General features: G+C 58.8%; 1 protein-coding gene across 1 annotated transcript; it reads right to left on the bottom strand.

The window, feature by feature from the left end:
- Positions 1-1168: 1168 nt before the first annotated feature.
- ATP1A3 (ATPase Na+/K+ transporting subunit alpha 3) lies at positions 1169-21455 on the bottom strand. Its single transcript, XM_047712109.1, has 23 exons — positions 21283-21455; positions 16902-16991; positions 16704-16763; positions 16034-16237; positions 14722-14835; positions 14470-14604; positions 13514-13631; positions 13115-13383; positions 11257-11455; positions 11070-11179; positions 10848-10982; positions 8408-8600; positions 7934-8109; positions 7707-7843; positions 7306-7456; positions 7036-7204; positions 4452-4606; positions 4252-4375; positions 3332-3477; positions 2841-2971; positions 2337-2438; positions 1760-1851; positions 1169-1559 (listed from the first exon to the last, which is right to left on the bottom strand). The coding sequence occupies exons 1-23, from the start codon at positions 21286-21288 to the stop codon at positions 1531-1533; spliced, it is 3045 nt and encodes a 1014-aa protein (XP_047568065.1). The 5' UTR covers positions 21289-21455; the 3' UTR covers positions 1169-1530.
- Positions 21456-22516: the final 1061 nt, after the last annotated feature.

Here is a 22516-nt window from a genome sequence, read left to right as displayed (position 1 = left end):
CCGGACAACAGCCGGTGGGAATGTGGGATGCCCCGAGAGCTCTGGGAAGGGTATGGCCGGCTTCTATTAAAGCGAAACACAGCCTGTGCCACCCGCAGCCATCCCTCTCCTAAGCATGAGCCCAACAGAGACGCATACATGAGTCGTCGGAGGACACTGTTAGAAAGGTCCTAAAGCAACCGATATGTGGGACAATGTGGGTGACTCTCACAGGGGTGCCGAGGACAAGAAGCCGGACACACGCGACCACGTGCTTGTAGGATTTCATTTACACGAAGTCCCAGAACAGGTGCAACTAAAGGATGACGACAGAAATCAGAGCAGCCTCTGGTGGGGGAGGGGCGCTGGCGAGAAAGGGGCACAAAGGAACTTTCTGGGTGGGTGGAAATGTTCGGTACTTTGATCTGGGTGGTGGTTATGTACTGTAGGTTTTTTTTTTTTTTAAGATTTTATTTATTTATTTGACAGAGAGAGATCACAAGTAGGCAGAGAGGCAGGCAGAGAGAGAGGGGGAAGCAGGCTCCCCGCTGAGCAGAGAGCCCGATGCGGGGCTCAATCCCAGGACCCTGGGATCAGGACCTGAGCCGAAGGCAGAGGTTTTAACCCACTTAGCCACCCAGGCGCGCCCCCCCTTTTTTTTAAAGTAGGCTAGAGCTCGAACTCATGACCCCAAGATCAAGACCTGAGCTAAGCTCAAAAGTCTGATGCTTGACCAACTGTGCCACCCAGGTGCCCCACAATGTCATCTTAAAAATCATTGAGCTGTGCCTTGTGCCTTTAAGATTTTGCACTTCACTGAAAGTTTACCTCAAAAAAAAAAAAAAAAAGAGCAAGAGAAGAACACAGCACTTAAAGGTTGGACAACTCAGGGCACTCAGTGAATCACCATCATCACCACTGTCATCTTTGTCACCAGCATTGTCCCCCTCCCTTCCCCTTTGAGTTTGACTCTCTTCCTCTGCCCTGTTCTGATCCCATAATCCCACTGCCCAGTGATTTGAAGCTGCTCTCGTTGTAACCTCAGTTGGGTCTAAACCCCAATGACTTGGTGACTCCGTGATTCTGTGGCTCCTGGGGTTGTGTGGGTCACCGGCCATGGATGCCAGCGCCGGGGGAGCCACCCACCCCCACCCTCAGGGTCAGAAACCAAGCACAACGCACACACGCCTCTTTCTCCCCACTGATATATTTGATAATTGTCCAGAACCAGAGATGGCGTCAGCTGGGGGTGAGGGGGAGTAAAAAAGAGCCCAGGGAGGGGGCGCAAAGGGGACGGGGAGGAAGAGGAGAGGGAGAGGAACAGTGACACAGAAAAGAGATGGGGGAGAGGGGGGCCGGGAGGGGTTGGAGAGAGAAGCCAGCCAGAGGGGGGTCGGTGGGGAGGCAGGAGATAAATTGAGGGGGTAGGGGCCAAGGTGGGGCCATGGGGAGAGAGGGCCCCTCCCCCAGAATACAAAATGGGGGGACTGGTGGGGGCTGTCCTGGGCTTGGGGGGCAGGGAAGAGATGGGTGATGTGTGGGGGGGTGAGGTCAGTAGTAGGTTTCCTTTTCCACCCAACCTGGAGACAAAGAGAGAGAAAGAGAAAGAGACATGGAGAAGGGCGCAGGACAGAGACCAAGAGGAGGGGGACCGTAGAGCCAGGAAGAGAGGAGGAGGGACTTGGGGGAGACAGAGAGGTTGGCACAGCGCTCTGCCCCCCGCCCCCCAATTGCACCCCTGCCCCCCCAGCCTCGCCCCACAGCCGGGGAACCCCCTCACCCCCGGGGTTCCTGCGCAGGATAAGTTTGCGGATCTCGTCGTAGACGAAGATGAGGAAACTGTAGGGGAAGGCACAGAACCACCAGCTGGGCCTGCAGAGACAGGAGAGCAGGGGGTTGTGGGTGAGGGGCCATTCTAGGGGACACAGAGGCCAAGTCTGGAGAACAGGAAGGCCGCCCTGGGGGATGGGAATTCTCCCTCGCCCTCTGGCTGAGGCTGCGGACTGGGGCCTGCAGGGGACCTCCTGCGAGGACGTCCATAGGGGAGGGCTCCGGGGCATCAGAACAAAGACTCGGGGGCACCAGGCCAGCTCAGTTGGTGGGGCGGGTGGCTCTCCAACTCAGCGTTGTGAGTTTGAGCCCCACATTGTCTGCAGAGATGACTTAAAGATAATAAAATCTTAGAGAAAAAAAAATAAGAACAGGGACTGTGGTGGTGGATGGTCCAAGGAGATAGTAGGAGAGGTGAGGCTTGAGATCCGCGTGGGGCCAGGGAGGATGTCCCATGGGGAAGGCTCCTTGGAAGCTCCCGGAGTGGGAGGCAGGAAGCAGGATGCAGGAGGGTGAGGGGCACTCACTTGAGTGGGTACATGCGGAGGGCCACGTCCATGCCAGGGCAGTAGGACAAGAAGGCAGCAAGCGCCGTCTCCTCGAACAGCCCAAAGATCAGGATCTTGTTCCTGGAGGCACAGGCGGGGCTGGTTCAGAGGACCTGAGCCAGCCCCCAGCCCCCCAGAGCCAGGCACAGCCTGAGGTGGACAGAGACAGACAGCCCCGGAGTCACACAGACAGAGGGACGAACAGGAGACAGAGAATTGGCAACAGAAGGAGAAAGGCAGACAGACAGAGACAGCAACACACAGATAGGTGTGGGAAGGGGACCCCAATAGTGACACCCCTGCCCCCCCAACACACACACACACATACACACACACACGGAAAGACACACAGAAGGAAACCACGATAGATGGGACCACTCAGAGGAAATCACTCAGGGGCAAAGACGGACGCGTGGCACACGTGGGGAGGGACAGATAGATGCATGGATGGTACAAACAGAGCCTCATGCCGCCAGCCCTCACTTCATGCCCTGCTGGAAGACGGAGTTTCTTCGGGTCTTGCAGATGATCAAGTCGGCCCACTGGACGACCACGATGCTCACGAAGAACGCCGTGTGGCATGTGAACTCCACCACCTTCCTCTGCTCGTATGTCTGCAGCAGCGATGACAAGCATGCAGGGTGGTCGTCAGCACCGCCACAGCCAGGCCCCAGCCCGGGACCCACGTGCCCCGTGTCTGCACCCCCTGCACCAGCCCTGGGGTGGGGGGCAGGGGCTCTGTCCCGATGGGGTCTCCCCTCTGTGGCAGGTGGGGGAGAGCGAGACCAGAGGTGGCGGGCACCTCCGTAGGCTGGGCTGAGAGTGCCAGGAGGCCTGAGCCCCGAGGCAGAAGGACCATCCTAGGAGGCAGCCCCACCCCCGTGGCTGGGACAGCGTACGGGGGCTCCTGCCTGCTGCAGGCAGGGGCGCTGACCAGGAGCCCCCTCACCAATGCCGCGGGGCCGCCCACTTACCCACTGCTGTCCATAACTGTCCTCCAGGTCATTGACGGTGCGGTCGTCCCAGTTCAGCCGGATGCCCACCAGGTTGCTGGGCAAGAAGCCATTTTCTGCCAGGATCACAAAGTAGGAAAAGAAGCCACCAAGAGCCTGGATCATTCCTGGAGGTGGGGAGGAGATGAGGAGAGGTTCAGGTTGGGGCCAGCCCAGGGCACCTCGGAGTGAGACTCCACAGTGGGGAGGGGGGGCAGCTACCCCAGAACGCATGCCCAGCTCCCAGCTGGCAGCCCGACAGCGCCACCTGGTGGCGGGCGCCTGCCATGGCCACCTGGGAAGTAGACTGCCATGGCCATCAGGGAAGGGACTCACCGGGAGGCTCTCTCCCACCAGAGCCAGGCCCCCTAATAAACATCAGGGAGTCCCTGAGAACCCCCAGGGTTTCAGTCTGACAGGCTCCCCGATGCAGGAATGATCTCCCCGGGCCTCTGACCACCACCATGAAGCCTCTGCCTTCTGGGATACTCCCAGCAACGGGGAGCTCAGCAGCTCAAAGGCTCTACACATGCACCTCCAGCAGCAGGGTGAGGAGGGAAGGGATGGGGCTCACTCCTGCCCTCAGAGCGCTCATGGTCAGATCTTGTTTTCCCCACCACGGAGGAGGGTGGAGCAGTGGGTTCTGAGGTGGCCAGCCTGGGGCCAATCCTGATCTGCCCCTTGGTGTCCCATTTGCCCCCCCCAGATGCACCCCCCAGGCCTGTCCTCTGCCTGTACTGGTCCCACCTTGGGGAGCACCACCCATCTGTCAGTCACTCCCAAACCTCCAGCAGCAAATCCTGCTTTCACCCCACTCATCCAACAGAAGGTTCCAGGGTGCCCACTGTGGGCCAGGCACTGGGCATCCAGCCATGAACCAGGTGGGGTCGCCAAGTCCTCACCAATCTGCCCGTAGGCCATACTGATGAGCCTTTCATTGACCAGTTTGTCAGTGCGGGGGTTCCTGGGCTGTCTCTTCATGATGTCACTCTCTGCAGCTTCGTATGCCAATGAGATGGCAGGGACCTGGGCAGGAGAGGCTGCGTGAGTTGGGAGTGGGGGACCCTCCCCTCATGGGGCCCAGAGAGTGGCTGGGACTCACCATGTCAGTGCCCAGGTCGATGCAGAGGATGGTGATGGTGCCCAGAGGCAGGGGAATGTTGGCCATGATGAACAGCAAGAAGGGTGTGATCTCAGGGATGTTGCTGGTCAGTGTGTAGGCGATGGACTTCTTCAGGTTGTCAAAGATCAGGCGGCCTGTGGCAGGGGCAGGCTCAGATCCCGGGCACCCTGGACCCCGCTCCTTCCAATCCACCCTCCCACCTGCCCACCTTCCTGCACAAACACCCACCGCGGTGCCCTGAGAAATAGCCTGAGAAATAGCCACTTGGGAAGGCTGTTGGGCGGCTTGTATTAAAATTAACACCCCCTCCCCCACTCAACTGACCTGGAAATCCTACTCCCAGGTTTAAAGGAGTGTTTATGCCCACCAAAAAACAAGTACGAGAAGGTTCACCATAGCATTAGTCCCCATCACCAAAACCCAGAACTGACCCCAGTGGCCATCAGCATGGGAGTGGATGAATGAACGGCCTACTGTCCCTCCCTACAACAGAATACTGCCCAGCAAGGGAAAGACACAAGCTACTGAAACACCCAAATCCACGGAGGAATTTCATAGATGTTACCTCGAGTGAAAAAAGCCAGACACAAAAGTGCTCATATCCCACAACTCCATTTAGGGGAGGTTCAAGACTATTGCATGGGGCTCAAAGTCAAGGTACAGCCTATTTCTGGACGGGGAGCTATGGGCCGGAGGGAATATAATGGAGCTGGAAATGTTCTTTTTTTTTTTTTTTTTTTAAAGATTTTATTTATTTGTCAGAGAGAGAGAGAGCAAGCACAGGCAGACAGAGTGGCAGGCAGAGGCAGAGGGAGAAGCAGGCTCCCCACAGAACAAGGAGCCCGATGTGGGACTCGATCCCAGGACGCTGGGATCATGACCTGAGCCGAAGGCAGCTGTTTAACCAACTGAGCCACCCAGGCGTCCCCTAAAATTAAAAAAGTAAATAAAAGGTAAAGACTACCGCAGCCAGCACCTCCTCCTATCCTCCAGGGTGCCCTGCGAGGCATGAGTAACAAGGTACGTCATTCACATGGAAAAAGAAAGGCAGGCTGCCCAGTGGTACGAATGGTCGGTCGGATCACCTCTGTGTAAAACTAAGACCCGCTCTTTCCTGTTCCTGCCATGCGTGCTCGGCCTTCCACAAACTGCTGGTGTTGATGGAGGCAATGAGGACTGAAATGTGCTTCAACGTAATCCAGTGTGTGTGCTGGGACGAGAGGGGTCGTGAGCGGTGAGGGAGCTGGGGGATGGGAACATGGGGGTTCCCTATGCTCTTTGCTCTGCGGTATACCTGAATTTCTCCTACTGGAAGTTAAACTTTGTGGGTTTCTTTGTGTTTCCCACCTCCGAGAGGCCTGCCTTGCCCGCCCGATGTGGCTGTTACCTGCCCTGGCTGTTACCTGCCCTGGCATCCCACTTGTGAGTTTCTCGGCACTTGCTGCAATTTACAACTACGTGTGTTACGTTGTGATCCGTTTGTTAATTTGTCTAAAGCTGCCCCTCCCGGCTCCTGGAGGGGAGGGACCGTGTCTGCTCTGCTCACAGCTGTCTGTCCCGCACCAGGCAGGAGGCACAAGGTGAGAGCCCAGTATAAGTGTAGAAGGTGTGACCGGTGTTCCCACAAGGTCGTGCCCCGCATACACACAGACCTCTTGGGGAAGAAAAAAGGGTTCCCCACGGTGTCTTCCGGGACCAGGAGGCAAGGGATAAGGTCATCTCATTTGTCACTTTAGGCTCAGCTTTACTGCTGGCATTCTCTTTTATCATGCATTCTTTTTTTACCCTGGGGACACTGCCAAAGGGAGAGAGGAGCAGGAGGAGAATGCGCAGAGCAGGAGTAGTGATTATTTCTGGATGGTGAGGTTAGGGGTGATTCCAGTTTTCTTCCTAATGCTTGTCTACATTTCCTATAATTATCGGGAATTGCTTTGATGATCAGAATAAAATTAAATGTGAACCAGCTCTATCTGGGGCCTCATTAAAGCCTGTCAGGAGGCGGCAGCGGCGGTGTCCATGGGCTCTGCAGCCTGGGTTCGGTGTCCCAAGCCCCAGACGCCAGGCCCGGCCCCACACACGGGCAACCTCCCAGTGCATTGCCTGTGTGCGATCTGTCCCTCTGCCAACAACTCCCCCCCCACCCCCCGGGCACTACTCTCCTTGAATGTTCCAGCTTGGCTCCTGGGACTCTGTACACTTATTCCTGTCTACTCTAGAAGCTTCCTCGCCCCCTGACCCCAGGCGAGGGGCCTCCATGAGGCTCCCAACGGACCCTCAGCTTCCCTGTGGTTGCACTTACAGGTTTTAAAAATGCTTCTGCGTCTGCCTTGCTCACCAGACTGGGCCCCAGAAATGCGTCAGCTCAGCCCTGTCCCCAGGGAGCCCCCAACCCCACTGCAGGGAAGAAGGATGGAAAGGACTAGTTTCAGGCTCCACAGGGGGCTCGGAAGGGTTCTGATGTCCCCCTACTACGCATTCTGCCACAGCCCTGACCGGTTCCTCTTGCTCCTCTCAGGGCCTCCTGCAGGAACCCCAGTCTCCAGGACCTCCCCGGCCAACTCACCCTCCTCCACGCCCGTGACGATGGAGGCAAAGTTGTCGTCCAGCAGAATCATGTCCGCTGCCTGCTTAGACACATCTGAGCCGGCGATGCCCATGGCCACGCCAATGTCGGCCTTCTTCAGGGCGGGGGAGTCATTCACACCATCCCCAGTCACAGCTACAATGGCTCCCTGGAGGGAGAGGGGGTGAGGGTGACGCCCAGAGGCCTGGCTCCAGCCCCCTCATCCGGGTCGCAGCCCCCTCCTCCGAGGAGGCCTCAGGCCAAGCCCACCTGTCTCTGACAGCCTTCCACGATAATGAGTTTCTGCTGGGGGGACGTGCGGGCGAAGACGATCTCGGTGTGGTTCTGCAGGATCTCATCGATCTGCTCGGAGGTGAAGTCCTTGAGGTCGGTGCCGTGGATTACACAGGCCTTGGCGTCCCTGGAAAGAGCAGAGGGCCAGTCGGGACACGTGGGGAAGCATGGGCAGACAGCCAGGCTGGCCGAGCCCACAGACAGGAGAGGTGGGAGGACTGGGCTCTGAAACCAAGGCTCAGGAAGTGTAAGTGACTTGCCCAGGGTCACAGGGCTGTGAACAGTGAAGCTCGGAGGCAGCCTTGCCCCGGCCCGGCCCGGGGACGTGGGACCAGGTGCTAAGAGCCAGAAGGAAGGGGGGAGGGGGGGGGCCTCACCTGGGGTTGACCTGGCTGACTGGAATGTTGAGCCGGGCAGCGATGTCCTCCACTGTCTCATTGCCCTCGGAGATGATGCCCACGCCCTTGGCGATGGCCTTGGCCGTGATGGGGTGATCACCCGTGACCATGATGACCTGTGGGCATTGGGCAGGGATGATCCAGTCTCACTGCTGGTAGCCCCCGGAGAGCCCCGGCCCCACCCCCCCGGCTGCCCCAGGCCACACCTTGATGCCAGCGCTGCGACACTTGCCCACCGCATCGGGGACGGCCGCCCGGGGTGGGTCGATCATGGACATGAGGCCAACGAAGCAGAGGTTGTCTGTGGTAAAGTTCACGTCGTCGCAGTCGAAGGCGAAGCCCTTGGGGAACTGCTCCTCGGGCAGGTAGTAATGGCAGAAACCTGATGGCAGGATGGGGTGAGGGCATGAAGGCTCCCTAGGATCCGCTAGGATCCCTGCAGTCAGGGCAGCCCCGGCTGGTGGGGACTGTCAACATTCACCCCCTAAAGATGCCTTCTCTCATTCATACACACACTCCCTCGTTCATCCATTCATTCATTCACAGTGCATTCTGGGAAGCCCTATTCTGAGCCAGATTCTGGGCAGCCTCATACCCCTCCCCATACCCTCAAGGAACCCCTCCCACCCTGCAAGCTGGCCGAGCCCCTGCCCCAGGTCAGCCCCTCCCGAGGTGCGCACCCAGCACACGCTCGCCCAGGCCGCCGAGCTCGAGGTAGGCGTTCTGGAAGGCCTCCTTCATCTCCTCGTCCAGCGGCTGCTCCTTGCCCTGCAGCAGGATGGTGGAGCACCGGTCCAGGATCCGCTCGGGAGCTCCCTTCATCACCAGCAGGTAGCGGTTGTCATTGGGGTCCTCAGTCTCATGGATGGAGAGCTGTGGAGAGGCCGGAGGGCGGGCTTGCCTGAGCCTTGGCGGGACCCAGCGCAGGGAGAGGACGGCCCCCACCCTCCGCCCAGAGCCATGGGGGCCAGGACAGACCACAGCGGGGGCTCCCCCAGAATGCAAAACTCTCTGCCCCAAACTCTCTACCCAAGAGATCTCCATCTGGTTCTTGGAGTTTCTCCCAGAGATCGCGGCTCATCCCTGCCCATTTCTGTCTGTCTCACAGATGTTTCAGCCCGTGGGGCTCGCTCGCAGAAATCTCGGCCATCCTTAGAATACGTCTCTCTCTCCCTGTCTCGCCCAGCTTCCTCTCGTCTCACATCTGACCCACCACCAAATCTGCCCAGCTCCCCTCTCCAATACACTCAGCTTCTGACCTTGCCTCACCTCCCCCCGCCCTCCCTGGCCGGCCACCCACTACCATGTGAGGCGGCTCCGTGTTGCCCTCCGCAGCCCATAGTACTTCCTCCCCCAGCAGCCAGGAGGAGCCTTTAAGAAAGGTGAGTCAGTGGGACATGGGGCAGCCACTTTGGCAAACAGTGTGGCAGCCCCCAAAAGGCTCCAGGAAGAGTCACTCTGTGAGCCAGCTGTTCCCAAGCACACACCCGAGAGACAGCCAAAGTTTGGCCACAAGGAAACGTGTGTGGGAAGTTTCCAGTGGCATCACACACGGTAGTGCATAAGGGCGAAGCGTCCATCGGCAGATAAAGGGACCAACGAATGGGCCTGTGTGGGCAACGCCACACTGCCCAGCCACGGAGAGGTCTGGGGGACCGACACACACCACAGCGGGAGTGACCCTTGAGAACATCACACGAAATGGAAGACACCAGCTACGAAACCCCACGTGTCTCAGGGTTCCGTTTATACGAAATGTCCAGAATAGACCAATGCAGAGAGACAGAAAGTAGACGAGTGGTTGCTGAGGGATCAGAGAGATGGGGAAGGAGGGGGACAAGCGCTAAGGAGCGCGAGGCTTCTTTTTGATGTGATGGAAAGTTCCATAATTGTGAAGCTGACTGCACGTATCTGTGAACAACCCAAGATGCCGAGTTATGTACTTCATGTGGGTGATCTAGGATAGATGAATGATATCTCAGTGAAACTCTTTTTAAAAACATGAGTCAAGGGGTGCCTGGGTGGCTCAGTAGGTTAAAGCCTCTGCCTTTGGCTCAGGTCATGATCTCAGGGTCCTTGGATCGAGCCCCGCATCGGGATCTCTGCTCAGTGGGGAGCCTGCTCCCCCCCACCTCTGCCTGCCTCTCGGCCTACTTGTGATCTCTGTCAAATAAATAAACAAAATCTTAAAAAATAATAAAAATAATAAAAAATAAAAATGTGAGTCAGGCCCCACTGCTCCTCTGCACAGAGCCCTCCCACGGCTTACGTCCCTCTTAAGAGTCACACCTGAGGGGCGCCTGGGTGGCTCAGTGGGTTAATGCCTCTGCCTTTGGCTCAGGTCATGGGCTCAGCAGGGAGCCTGCTTCCCCCTCTCTGCCTGCCTCTCTGCCTGCTTGTGATCTCTGTCAAATAAATTAATAAAAAATTTTAAAAAATAAAATAAAATCATTAAAAAAAAATAGTCATACCTGAGTCCTCTCCCTAGCCCACGAGCCCCATGGGTCCTGCCCAGGTACCTACTGCCCTTGCCTCCAGCACACTCCCTGGCTTCCTGCTCCACCATAATGGCTGTCTGGCTATCGTTCAGACATCAATATACTCCTGCATCAGGACCTTTGCACAGGCTGTGCCCCCTGTCTAGAACACTCTTGCCCCAGACACCCACAGCCAGCATATTCTGATATTCTGTATTTCCTCATGCTTTCATCATTGTCTGTCTTCTAGCACTAGAGGGAGGGACTCCACTGTATCACTCACTGCCACAGGTGTCACAGGTGTCCCAGCACCTAAAACGTGTTCCTGACATGAGCTGATGGCTCAACCAAAGACTGCAGAATGAATGAGAGCTCTCTGGTGGGCCCCCTCTTCACTATAGAAAGATCTCCATTCCTCAGCCTCCCACTCTGACAGAGACCTTGCTCTCACTCCTGGGTCACCCTGTTCCTCACCTAACCAGGTGGATGCTGTCATTCCCATTTCACAGATGGTAAAACCAAGGCTCTGGAAGGTTAGTAACTTGTCCAAAGCAAGGGGGCGGTGGGGCAGACATGACCGCATACAGGCACGATCGAGACCCGGAGGTCCAGGCTGGCTCTCAGGCCAGACAACCCAGAGTACCTGGTATTTGTTGGTGGAATTGAAGGGAATCTCGGCCACTTTCTTGTTACGTTCACGCATCAGCTTCACAGAGCCAGAGGACAGCTCGATGCACTTGAGCAGGGCAGACTCGGAAGCATCGCCAGCCACATCCCTCTGTGGGGACAGAGGGCCATCAGAGCAGAGCAGCGGCAGCGGCCACGGCCACGGGCAGGACCAAGGCAAGGGGGCAGCTGGACCCACCTTGAGCACAGGGATGTTGTCCTGACCTCCCTTGAAAACGGCTCGATTGCAGAGTCCAGCGATGTGGGACAGGGCCACCCAGGTGTGTGAGCTCTTGTCGAACGAGGTGCCTGAAGGAGGCACATGTACCCTGTCACAGCGCCTTGGGGCTAGACCCCCATGGTCCCCACCAGGGCCCTAGCCTCACCTGACTGGTCCTCTGTGGTGTCAGCCTCATGGATCTGGTTGTCAAACCACATGTGGGCGACCGTCATGCGGTTCTGGGTGAGGGTCCCTGTCTTGTCTGAGCAGATGGTGGAGGTGGAGCCCAGGGTCTCGACAGCCTCCAAGTTTTTCACCAGGCAGTTCTTCCGGGCCATGCGCTTGGCGGTCAGCGTCAGACACACCTAGGGGCCGGTCACAATCACAGTCACGGGGGTAGCCAGGCAGCAGGCTCGCACTAGCACCGCAAGCACCCACGACCTGCCCTGACATCACACAGCAACAGGACAGACAGATGTTCGGAAGCCTGGTGCTGTCCGGCAGTTCCACCCGGAGGCACAGACCAACAATCACAGGCTTGGACACGCGCCCCCAAAGCCAGCCACCGCTCTGTGCACAGCAGCAGCCTTGAGAACCATCCCGAATGAGAGAAAACCCAAACATCTACGAATGACAGCAGGGGTGAATAAACCACGGGATACAAAATACGGAATAATACAGAGCCACGAGAAAGCGGGTCCCCCACCGCCTGCAGCTGTGAGGATGAGGTTCAAGACCATTGTGCCTGGCACAAAACTAAGCCCAAAACGGGGGTCTGGACTCAATTATTCTATCGCTGTCAGTACAGTAATGCTGCTGGAAGCCTGGGGAGGGGTTACCTGTGGGTTGGGGGGAAGAAGCTAGACAAGGTCTCAAGGGGGCTCTTGGGGAACTCAGTCTGTGTGCCGCCCACCTGCCCACGCCCAGACTCACAGTGGGGCGTCTGTATGTGTGACCCCACGTTGGTAAAGAGCCCCTGACCTACCCTGGCTTTGAACATGCTAATGGGGAAAACGCCTCAGGATATATTCAGTGAAAAAAATCAAGCAGGTGGGACACCTGCGTGGCTCAGTTATTAAGTGTCGGCCTTCAGCTCGGGTCATGATCTCGGGGTCCTGGGATCAAGTCCCACGTTGGGCTCCCTGCTCAGAGGGAACCTGCCTCTCCCTCTGCCCTCCCCTCTGCTTGTGTGCATTCTCTCTGTCTCTCTCAAATAAATAAAATCTTAAAAAAAAAAAAGAATCAAGCAGACGAAGAGAATTCCTGGGACGGTCGGGTCTATGTGCCGTAAGCACTGACCCACTGGCTGGAAGGGAGCTGTGTAGACAATGCACTTCTATGGTGGGGCTGACCACTGGGCGGCAGGGCGGGTGGGGGCATTATTTTATTTATTTTTTTAACTATTTTAATATATTCTTTGGACCTTTTATCATGAGAGTGGACTTCCTTTTTTTTTTTTTTTAAGATTTTATTTTTAAGTAATCTCTGCACCCAAAGTGGGGCTCAAACTCACAACCCCGAGATCGAGAGTCATGTGCTCTCCTAACTGAGATAGCCGGGAGCCCCACGGGGGTAGACTTCTTAATCATGTAACTTAACTTAGAAAGTGATAGGACTGAGGGGGTGCCCGGGTGGCTCAATCGGTTGAGCGTCTGACTCTTGGTTTCGGCTCAGGTCATGATCTCACGGTTGTGGAATCAAGCCCTGTGTCGGGTTCTGCGCTGAGCCTGGAGTCTGCTTGGGATCTGCCCCGTCCCCCTCTTGCTTCCTCCCTCCCTCCCTCTCTTTCTCAAAAAAGAAAAAAGAAAAAGAAAAAAGAATGTGACAGGCTGTTGGCCCTTTGTGCCTCGCAGTGTGCACGAGATTTCCATCTGCTTCATTAAGAAGGCCTCCGGAGTCCCCAGACCCCATCATTCAAGACCTAGGAGGCTCAGCCCTCGTGGCACAAGGCATCCTGCTTAGGAATGTGGCAGTCAGGCCCCCCCTGCCCCCTCCTCCCTCAAATGCGGGGGTCCGGGCCTTACAGTGACGGTGGCCAGCAGGCCCTCGGGGACATTGGCCACGATGATGCCGATGAGGAAGATGACAGCCTCCAGCCAGGTGTACCCGAGAATGAGGGACAGGATGAAGAAGGACACACCCAGGAAGACAGCCACGCCGGTGATCAGCTGGATGAAATGCTCGATCTCGATGGCAATGGGCGTCTTGCCCACCTCCAGGCCTGAAGCCAGTGTGGCAATGCGGCCCATGACAGTGCGGTCACCTGTGGCCACCACCACGCCACGAGCCGTGCCTGTGGGTCCAGAGGGGAGCAGGCTGAGCTGGGGGTGGGGTCAGGGTGAGGTTCAGAGGGACCCCAAGTCCCAGACACACAGCCCTCTGTCTGACCAGCCTCCCCCCAACCTGGGGCCCCCCTGCCGCACCTTCCACGCAGTTGGTAGAGAAGAAGGTGATGTTCCGGGTCTCCAAGGGGTTGTCGTGGGTGCAGTCAGGAGAGCGGGTCTGTGGTTCTGATTCGCCGGTCAGGGAGGAGTTGTCCACCTGAGGGTGGGTGAAAGGAGAGAGAGCTCAGCCCTGGGGTCAGGGGGCACTTGTCCAGAGGACACCGGGGCCAAGGTTGTACCCTTGGAGGTCGTAACTAGAAGCCTGGATGCCTGGGTGAATGAGTGGTGTCTGGGGGCTAGAGGTAGGGCTCCTGAAGGTGGGAAGCAGAGGCTGCCTGCCAAGGTCTAAGGTATTGATGGGTCCAGGGGGTAGGGACAAGGGGCCTGGACTCCTGGGTCCTGGGGGAGGAAGGGATGGGGGCCTGGCCCATGGGTTTGAGGAAGGAGGGGGTTGGGGGCCTGGACTCTTGGGTCTGAGGAAGGAGAAGGCTGAGGGCGGGACTCTTAGCTTTGAGGGCGGGGAGGCTAAGGGTCTAGACTCCTGAGCCTGACAGAGGAGGGGCTGGGGGCCTGGACTCAGGTCTGAGGGAGGAGGGGCTGGGGGCTTGGACTCCTGGGTCTGAGGGAATAGGGACTGGGGGCCTGGAACCCTGGGTCTGAGAGAGGAGGGGCTAGGGACCTGGACTCCTGGGCCTGAGGGAGGAGGGCCTGGGGCCCTGGATGCCAGGGTCTGAGGTAGGAGGGGCTGGGGGCCTGGACTCCTGGGTCTGAGAGAGGAGGGACTGGGGTCCTAGAACCCTGGTCTGAGGGAGGAGGGGCTGGGGGCCTGGACTCCTGGTTCTGAGGGAGGAGGGGGCTGGGGGCCTGGACTCCTGGGTCTGAAGGAAGAGGGCCTGGTGGCCTGGAGCCCTGGGTCTGAGGGAGGAGGATCTGGGGGCCTGGACCCCAGAGCCACTTCAGGAAGGACAGAGTTGGGTCCCAGGTCCTGGTCCGACCTTGCAACCATGGGCTGAGATGATCCGTAGGTCGGCTGGGACTCGGTCTCCACCCTTGATCTCCACCAGGTCCCCGACCACCACCTCTTCGGCGTTCACCTGCATCTTCTCACCCTCGCGGATCACCAGGGCTTGCTGGGGGCCCAACGGAGAAGAGTCAGCGCCCTGCTCTCCACCTGGGCTTGGATGGCACACCTCACCACCACCTTCCTACCTCCTGCTCCCACCTGCCCCCTTTCGAGCCCCCCTCACCTGGGGCACCATGTTCTTGAAGGACTCCATGATCTTGGAGCTCTTGGCCTCCTGGTAGTAGGAGAAGCAGCCCGTGATGATGACCACAGCAGCCAGCACGATGCCCAGGTACAGCTGTGGGGGAAACAGGGGCGCACCTCAGAGCTGCTTCCTCCCAGGTGTGGGATCCAGGAAGGGTACCCCGAGTCAACAGGGGGCAGGGGGCTCCGTATTTGTGTGCCTGACCCCAGGTTGTGTCCACTCGAGGGTCCGTGTGTCCATCTGCCGGTTAGGGCCTCTCTTTCTGCACGTGGGTGTGTGTGTCTCTAGGTCAGTCAGTCTCTCGATTTTGTGTGTCCCTCCGTCTTTCTGCCTGTGTTTGAGAAGCTGAGCCTACGTTATTATCCGTGCACATGTTTGTCCTGTGCTCAGGTCAATGTGTCTGTCTCTCTGCTGGGCTGCGTGCCTGGCTTTAAACTGATGGGACTGTTTGTGTGTAGGTCTCTGTGTGTGGATCTCTGTCTCTCTGTCTCTCTCTGCCTGGGTCTGAGACTCCGTGTCTGTCTATCTGCCTGTGTACGTTTTAAATTTCCTTTTAAGTTTTGTTTATTTTCTTATTTATTTTGGGGGTAATCTCTACACCCAATGTGGGGCTCGAACTCAGGACTCCGAGGTCAAGTGTCACACGCTCCTCCGACTGGGCCAGCCAGGCGCCCTGGGTTCCAAAGTCTAGGAATACAATCTGTCTCTGCCTGAGGCACAGGTCAGTCTATCTGTCCCCAGGCTGGGCCTGCAGCTCTGTGTAGGTCTGAGTTCCTGTGTCTGTCCGTCTGCGCCAGTGTCCCTGCCTGTGTGTCTGAACTAGGCAGCTGTGTCTGAGTCCGTGTCTAGGTGTGACGGTGTTGACTCCGCACATTTGTGCATATGTGTGTACGAAGATCTCCACGGGGTCAGCATGCAGGTCTGTGTTCCCAGGCAGGGGGTCTGCTGCAACCGCGTCCCCTGTGTGTCCCCTGCGTTGGGGAATGTGTCCTGGCAGCTCAGCAGCCAGGTGTGCCTGGCTTTCTACACGAGGGCACTCAGTTTTTTTTGGGGGGGAGTCTTTCAGGCGATGACTGTCCCCAAGGCCACCCCTATATGGCAGAGAAGTTCCCTGGCTTTACTGAGCCTCAGTTTCCCAAGACCCTTTCCGGCTCTCTCGCTGAGGGATTATCCAGGTCTGATGACACAGCTGTGAGTGGGCTTTGAGAAGCCAGAAGGGGCCAGAAGCAGGAGAGGGTGGGCACCCCTAAATATCGAGGCCCTGGCACAGGGCAGGGTGGGGGGCACTCACGTTGTCGCCCGAGGGGTCGTCCTCTGTGCCCGCCTGGATGCCGTAGGCCAGAAAGCAGAGGATGGCTCCGATCCACAGCAGGATTGAGAAACCCCCGAAGAGCTGGCGGCAGAACTTGACCCACTCGGGGGTGGTAGGCGGTGGTGTGAGCGCATTGGGCCCATCCCGGGCCAGGATCTCCTGGGCTTTGCTGTGGGTCAGACCCTGGGGGACACAGGACTCACACAGAACCCTCCTTGAGCCACCCTGGTTCCCCAACACTTCACAAGCACTCCAGGCCCCCAGGACTCAGGCCCCCAGCCTCTCCTCAATCAGACCAGAGGTCCAGACCCCCAGTCCCTCCTTCCTCAGACCCAGGGGTCCAGACCCCCCAGTCCCTCATTCCTCAAACTCAGGGATCCAGCCCCCAGCCCCTCCTCCCTTAGACCCAGGGTCCCAGGCCCTCAGCCCTCAGACCCAATGGTCCAGGCCCCCAGCCCCTCCTCCCTCAGACTCAGGGGTCCAGACCCCCTAGCCCCTCCTCCTTGAGACTCAGGGGTCCAGGCCCCCAGCCCCTCCTCCCTCAGACCCAGGGTCCCAGGCCCCCAGCCCCTCCTCTCTAAGACCCAGGGGTCCAGGCCCCCAGCCCCCCCCCCCCCCAGAATTCCTCCTCCTTCAGGCCCAGCCGCACCTGCACACAGTCTGTGTTGTATTTCCGGCAGACCTCTTCCACTGACATCTTGTGCTCTGTCTGAGGAACAAGAGTTTGGGGGGAGGCAGTGAGAGCCAAGGCTTTTGGGGGGCTGGGGCAGGACCTGAGAGCATGAGACCCATCCCCAGCCACATCTCGGCTCTGGGAGGCTGTGCGGGCACAAAGCATGGGGCTTACCATAGCCACCTCCTTCTTGAGGTCATCCAGGTCCCTGCGCTCTTTGGTGCCCTTGCTCTTCTTGGGCGAGCCCTTGTCATCTTTCTTGTCCTGCGAGGTGGCGACACGATAGCTGTCAGAGCCACCAGACTGCGGGCGAGAAGGGGTTACAAGGGGGACACCTGCCCTCCCTGCGGGCCCACCTTCACCCTGGCCGGCTTCTGTGTGCCTTGGGCAGGGCTGGCTCTGGGGGTCACAGTCTGTCAGGCTCGTCTGCATCCCCCTGTCTCTGCCCCGTGTCTCTGGGTGGTTGTCTCTCAGAACCCGTGGGTCTCGTCTCTGGCGCCGTGTTATCTCTGGATCTCTGTCCCTGGGGGTCTCTGTTGGGTCTGTCTGTGCTTCTGTCTCTCTGTTTCTGTGCCGATCTCTGTGGCTCTCTCTCCTTCAGTCACTTGGTGTCTCTTTATCTCTGTGTCTTGTTCTCCCCCTCCCTGGGCCTGTCCCAGATCCTAGAATGTCCTTCTCTTGCTATGTCCGTCTTTCTCTGTCTCTGGATCTATCTCTCCAGGTCTCTGTTCCATTCTGTCTTACTGTTCTATTTTGTCTCTTTGTCTCCTACCTCTGTATCTCTCCATCTCTGTCTCTCTGTGGCTGTTTCTCTCCCTGCTCTGTCTCCATCTCTTTATGTCATCTGTCTGTCTATCTGAGCCTCTCAGCATGGGTCTCTGTATAATTCTGTCCGTCTGTCTGATCTCCAGCTCTGTATGTCTCTCTGTCTCATACAATGTCTGTCTGCATCTCCTGAACAATCTCTCCCCATGTCTGGCTGAGTCTCTCTCTGGATTCTCTCTGGGTTCCTGTCTCTCTCCAAGTTACCATGTTGCGGGATTTCAGACTGTCTCTGAGTGTCGCTATTTCCGCCTCGGTGTCTTTCCCCGTCCTTCTCTCAGCCTCTCTCTGCCATGAGTCTCTGTCTTTAACTTTCGAGCTATGTCTTCCCTGGAATGCTTGGTGTGTCTGTCCCTCTCCACCTCTCCTGTTTCAATCGCCTTGTCTATCTCTGGCTGTCTCACTCTGCGACCTTCCTGTCCATCCGTCTGTCTGTCTCTCTCGGGTCTATCTCGGCATCTCTATCCTTTTAGCTCCAGGTCTCCCTGCCTCTGTCACTCTCCCTGTCTTCCGGTCTTCTCTACACAACTCTTTTCCTGGGCCTCTTCCTCAGCCCCATGGTTGTCTCAGTCTCTGTCTCTCGGAGGACCCAGCTAATCCTGGGAGGCCCCACAGGCCCAGTGGGGATGGAGGAAAGGGTACTGCAGCGGTTGGTCACAGCTGGGACAAGAGCCTGGGAGCCAGCCTCCTATGTGCATGGTGACACAGCCAGTCCTGGGGGCCCTGACTGACGAGCTGTGGGCCCTGGCCTCTGTCTTGGGGGTTGGCGGCAGCCATGGACAGCTTTGAACAAGGGATGGGCAAGGTCAGGTCTCTGGAGGACAGACTAGGAGCTGGCTGGGATTTGGGGTACAGAAGCCCCAGGCCTGGCTTGCCCTGGATGCAGTGTGGTGGGGGGAGGGAGGTGCCAGTCCGGGGGGCTTGGGCAGCTGGGGAAGACAGTGTCCCTGGAGGCTGGCAGGAGGGGTGGGGTGAGGCCAGGTGCTGGGAGAGGGCTGCTGACAGATCCTGTGGGCCCAGAGCCAAGCCGGGATCCCGGGCTCAGGCAGCTCAGGGCTAATCCCCTCATGACCTTGTAGAGGCCTGAGCTGCCTGCGGTCTGCCCCCAGACCCCGAGGCTGAGCCTGGGGGTTACCACAGCCTGGAGGCCCAGGAGTATCTGTGAAGGTGTCAGAGGGTGGGGGGGAGGCTTGGCCCCGGACCAGCCCTGCGGCAGCACTGCGTCTGACTCAAAAGCACGGAGGCCTGGGGGACAGGCAGGACACGTCTCCACTGCCTGGGCCAGGAGGGCCCTTACCTCCCCACAGGGGTGGCCCCACGGATGGAGAGATGTGGAGATAGAAGGTCATGGGGTCAAGGTAGAGAAATGAGGGGCAAGGCAGGAGAGGAGAGAGATGGGGGCCTGGCAGAAGTCGGGAAGGAAACCAGCAGCGCCCCCCCCAGAACCTTAGGGAAGGTTGGGAGCTGATGCTTGGAGGGAGGAGGGGCTGGGGGCCTTGGACTCCTGGTCTGAAAAAGGAGGGGGCCAGGGGCCTGGACTCCTGGGTCTGAGGGAGGAGGGACTGGGGGACTAGATTCTGGGGTCTGAGGGAAGAAGGGCCTGGGGGCCTGACTCCTGGGTATGAGGGAGGAGGGGGCTGGGGGTCTGGACTCCTAGGTCTGAGGGAGGAGGGGCTGGTGGCCTGGACTTCTGAGTCTGAGGGAAGAGGGGCTGGGGGCATTGACTCCTGGGTCTGAGGGAGGAGGGGCTGGGGGGATTGACTCCTGGGTCTGAGGGAGGAGGGGCTGGTGGCCTGGACTTCTGAGTCTGAGGGAGGAGGGGCTGAGGGCCTGGACCCCTGGGTCTGAGGGAGGAGGGGACCGGGACACCCCAGTCCCTGGCAGGCAAGCCTTGGCTCCTGCTTGCCCTTGCTATGACCAGACTCCCTTGGGGGCGGGCTTCCATCTGTTGGAGGGGGAGCCGAGGCTTTCCCAGTCAAGGCAGGAGGCCCAGATGGGCGCACTGCGGGGCAGGAGCACTTCTGAGGGTGGGGGACATGCCTGTCTCGCTGCAGCCAGTCTCTGCATCTCCTCACCATTTTCGACTGTCCACCTCCCCCTGACACCCGCCAGCTCACGCAGCTTCTGCACCTTGGCCAGCCTCTCCCTCCCCCTCTGAGAGTGTCTGGGGCCTTCTCTGAGCATCTCTCTCTCTCCACCTCTCCACCACCCCTTTTGCTCTCTGCCTCCTCCTCCCACCCTTCAGGCTGACTTTGGTGGTCTCTGGATAGGAAATGTCTGTCCTTGGGTCTCCTAATCTCAGACTCAGTTTCTCTCTTTGTCTCTGTATGTCTCTCCATGTCTTTGTCTCACCCACGTCTCTGCATGTCTCTCTGACTGTGTCTTTGTCTCTGCATCTATGTCTCTTTCTCTCTTTCTCTTTCAGAGCATCTCTCTCTGGCCCTGCCTATTTCTTCCGCTCTTTCCATAGGGTTCTGTCTCTCTGTCTGCCACCCATGTCTAAAGGGCCTCTCTTCTCCTGTCCCCTCTTCTTTTCCTTATGCTCCCCTTCCTTTCCTGCAGGGTACGGTCTCAATCTCCTCCAATGTGCCCACACCTCCCTCCATTCCACTTACCTGGAAGCCATCACTAACTTTCATCTCCCCAGACTTCTCTCTCCCGTCCTCTCCCACCCAGTTCTTCTCCCCATCCCCCACCCACCCACCCCAAGCCAAAGATCTGCAGCCCCACCCCCCACCTCCATCCCTGGGCCCATCAGTGTTCATCCGCCATCTTTCTCCCCATCCCTCAGATTCCCTCTCCATTAGTCTTTTCCATCCCGACTCTGTCTTCCTCCTGCCCAGCCCCCCACCTCCTTCGCCCACTCTCCCCCTATGGCCCCGCCCCAGACACGCAGGGAGGAATCCAGAGCTGCAGAGGGGATCAGGTGGTCAGCCGGGGAAGGAGGCGGCATCTGCTGGAGAGACTCACAGACAGACAAGGACACACGGACACAGAGGCAAGGGCATAGCCAGACATGCACGATACACTCCCCCCACCCCCTACCCCCAACATGTGCACACATGCGCCCTCAGCCAGGCACGCAATCTCCCTGCCACTGCTCTCCTACTTCTCCCAGCGCCCCCCCCCCCCCCATATCAGCTTCCTCAGATTAGGGGCTGGACACACACACATCCCCAGGCCACCTGCCGCACTGCGGAGCCCCCCCATCCAGGCCTGGAAGGAGAAAGAGAGGTCATCTGGTGCTCACCCCATAGCCCAGACCTGTCCCCACCCGGCTAGGGAAGCAGAGGGGTTTCAACACCCCCAGACACAAATACCAGCTCTCAGACACACCCAGACGAATGCAGTCAGACACAACCTGGGCCACACGATCGCTGGCAGATGGTGCTGGCAGGACCTGACAGAGCCAGGAGCTCACGCGCGCACACACGCACACACACACATACGGTGGAGCGTGCAACCGCACCAGGTCAGGCAGAGCTGCCGAGGGCCGGTCGGTGCCCCAGGGACCCCGCACACAAAGACAGGCCAACATACGCCACAGACCCCGCGGCCCCAGGCGGCCCCGCGCACACGCTCAACCAGCGGCACAACCAAACGGACGGGCCGGGTCCCGCGGACCTGGCCCCGGAGCGCAGGGGTCCCGGAGCCCCCGCCCCCCGCAGATACCCAATGTCACTGGACCCACAATGTCGCACACACGCACGGCCCGGCCGGCCCCAGCACCTACCCCCATCTTGGCAGCTCCGGGGGAGAGGGGTGGGCGGGCGGGGCGGGGGCCGGGGCAGAGGCCTCAGAGCGGGCTCAGGCGCGGGCTCGGGCTGGGGGGGGGCCTCTGCAGCGCCCGCGCCTCGGTCCGCGGGTCGGTCCAGCCGGCAGCCCTCCCGCACAGAGTCTGCGGCGGCCGCCGCCTCCGCCTCCTCATATGCCCGCGCCCGCGGGGGGGGCCGGCGCCGGCCAATCAGGGGCGCCGCCGCCCTGACGGATGGCCCGCGGCCCCGCCCCTGGTACTGCAGCTGTCCTCCCCGCCCCCCAGCCTCCGCAAAGTGGCGGCACCGCCGAGAAGGGGGAGCGCCGCAGAAGGGGGGGATCCCGGAGACCCCGCAATGAAGAATGTGGAGACCCCCGCAATGGGGCGCTGAGGAAGATAGGGCCCCCAAAATCCCCCCACTGTGGGGGTGTTGCCACAGCGAGAGAAGGGTGCCCTGGGGGAGGTGGACACCGGGTTGGGGGAAAGCCCTTTAAACCACCACAGTAAGGCAGCGGACACAGCGGACTGGAAGAGGGGCTGGAGACCTTGTGGAGGTGTTGTTCAGGAGGGGGAGCTTCAGGGCGCCTAACACGCAAGGAAGACCCTACAGTGAGGAGGGTTGCTGCAGAGGGGAAATGAGCCTTGAGTCCCTCTCAGTAGTGTGCCCCCCCACACACAATGGCAGAATTCTGCAGGGAGACCCATCACAGCCAGAGGACCCCATCAAGCCTCACACTCACGCCCAAGCATCACCCAGATAGCCCAGATGGGGAGGACACACACATCCAGCACCCATCACACACCAGCACAGTTTCACCATCACATTCCAAAACACACCAGCGCGGATGCTCACACACATACCACAACACCCCATCACACAACCCGAGATTCACCAACATGCGGAAATAAAATGCACCCCTTCACATCGCAGCGGAATTACAACCATGGTCATAAATGGCCGTGTAAACTGACTCACACCCTGCGAACACTACATCACAGACGTGCACATCACACACTCCACCACCGCACCTGGCCTCGAATCATTTCACATAGAGACCCACAACCACGCAGCCCATCAATCCACAGACCCACACATACCCACACACGGTACCATCACCTGCTTACAGGCCTCGCACTCCCCCCACGAACCCCAGGATCCTCTGTGGTCCCTGCTGCAGTCACACAACAGCACACACATAACCACCCACACTCC

The sequence above is a fragment of the Lutra lutra genome, chromosome 17, assembly GCF_902655055.1.
Source record: "Lutra lutra chromosome 17, mLutLut1.2, whole genome shotgun sequence".
NCBI classification, from domain to species: Eukaryota; Metazoa; Chordata; class Mammalia; order Carnivora; family Mustelidae; genus Lutra; species Lutra lutra.
The sequence above is the reverse complement of the archived record's forward strand: the minus strand, read 5'-3'. Positions and strand labels throughout refer to the sequence as shown.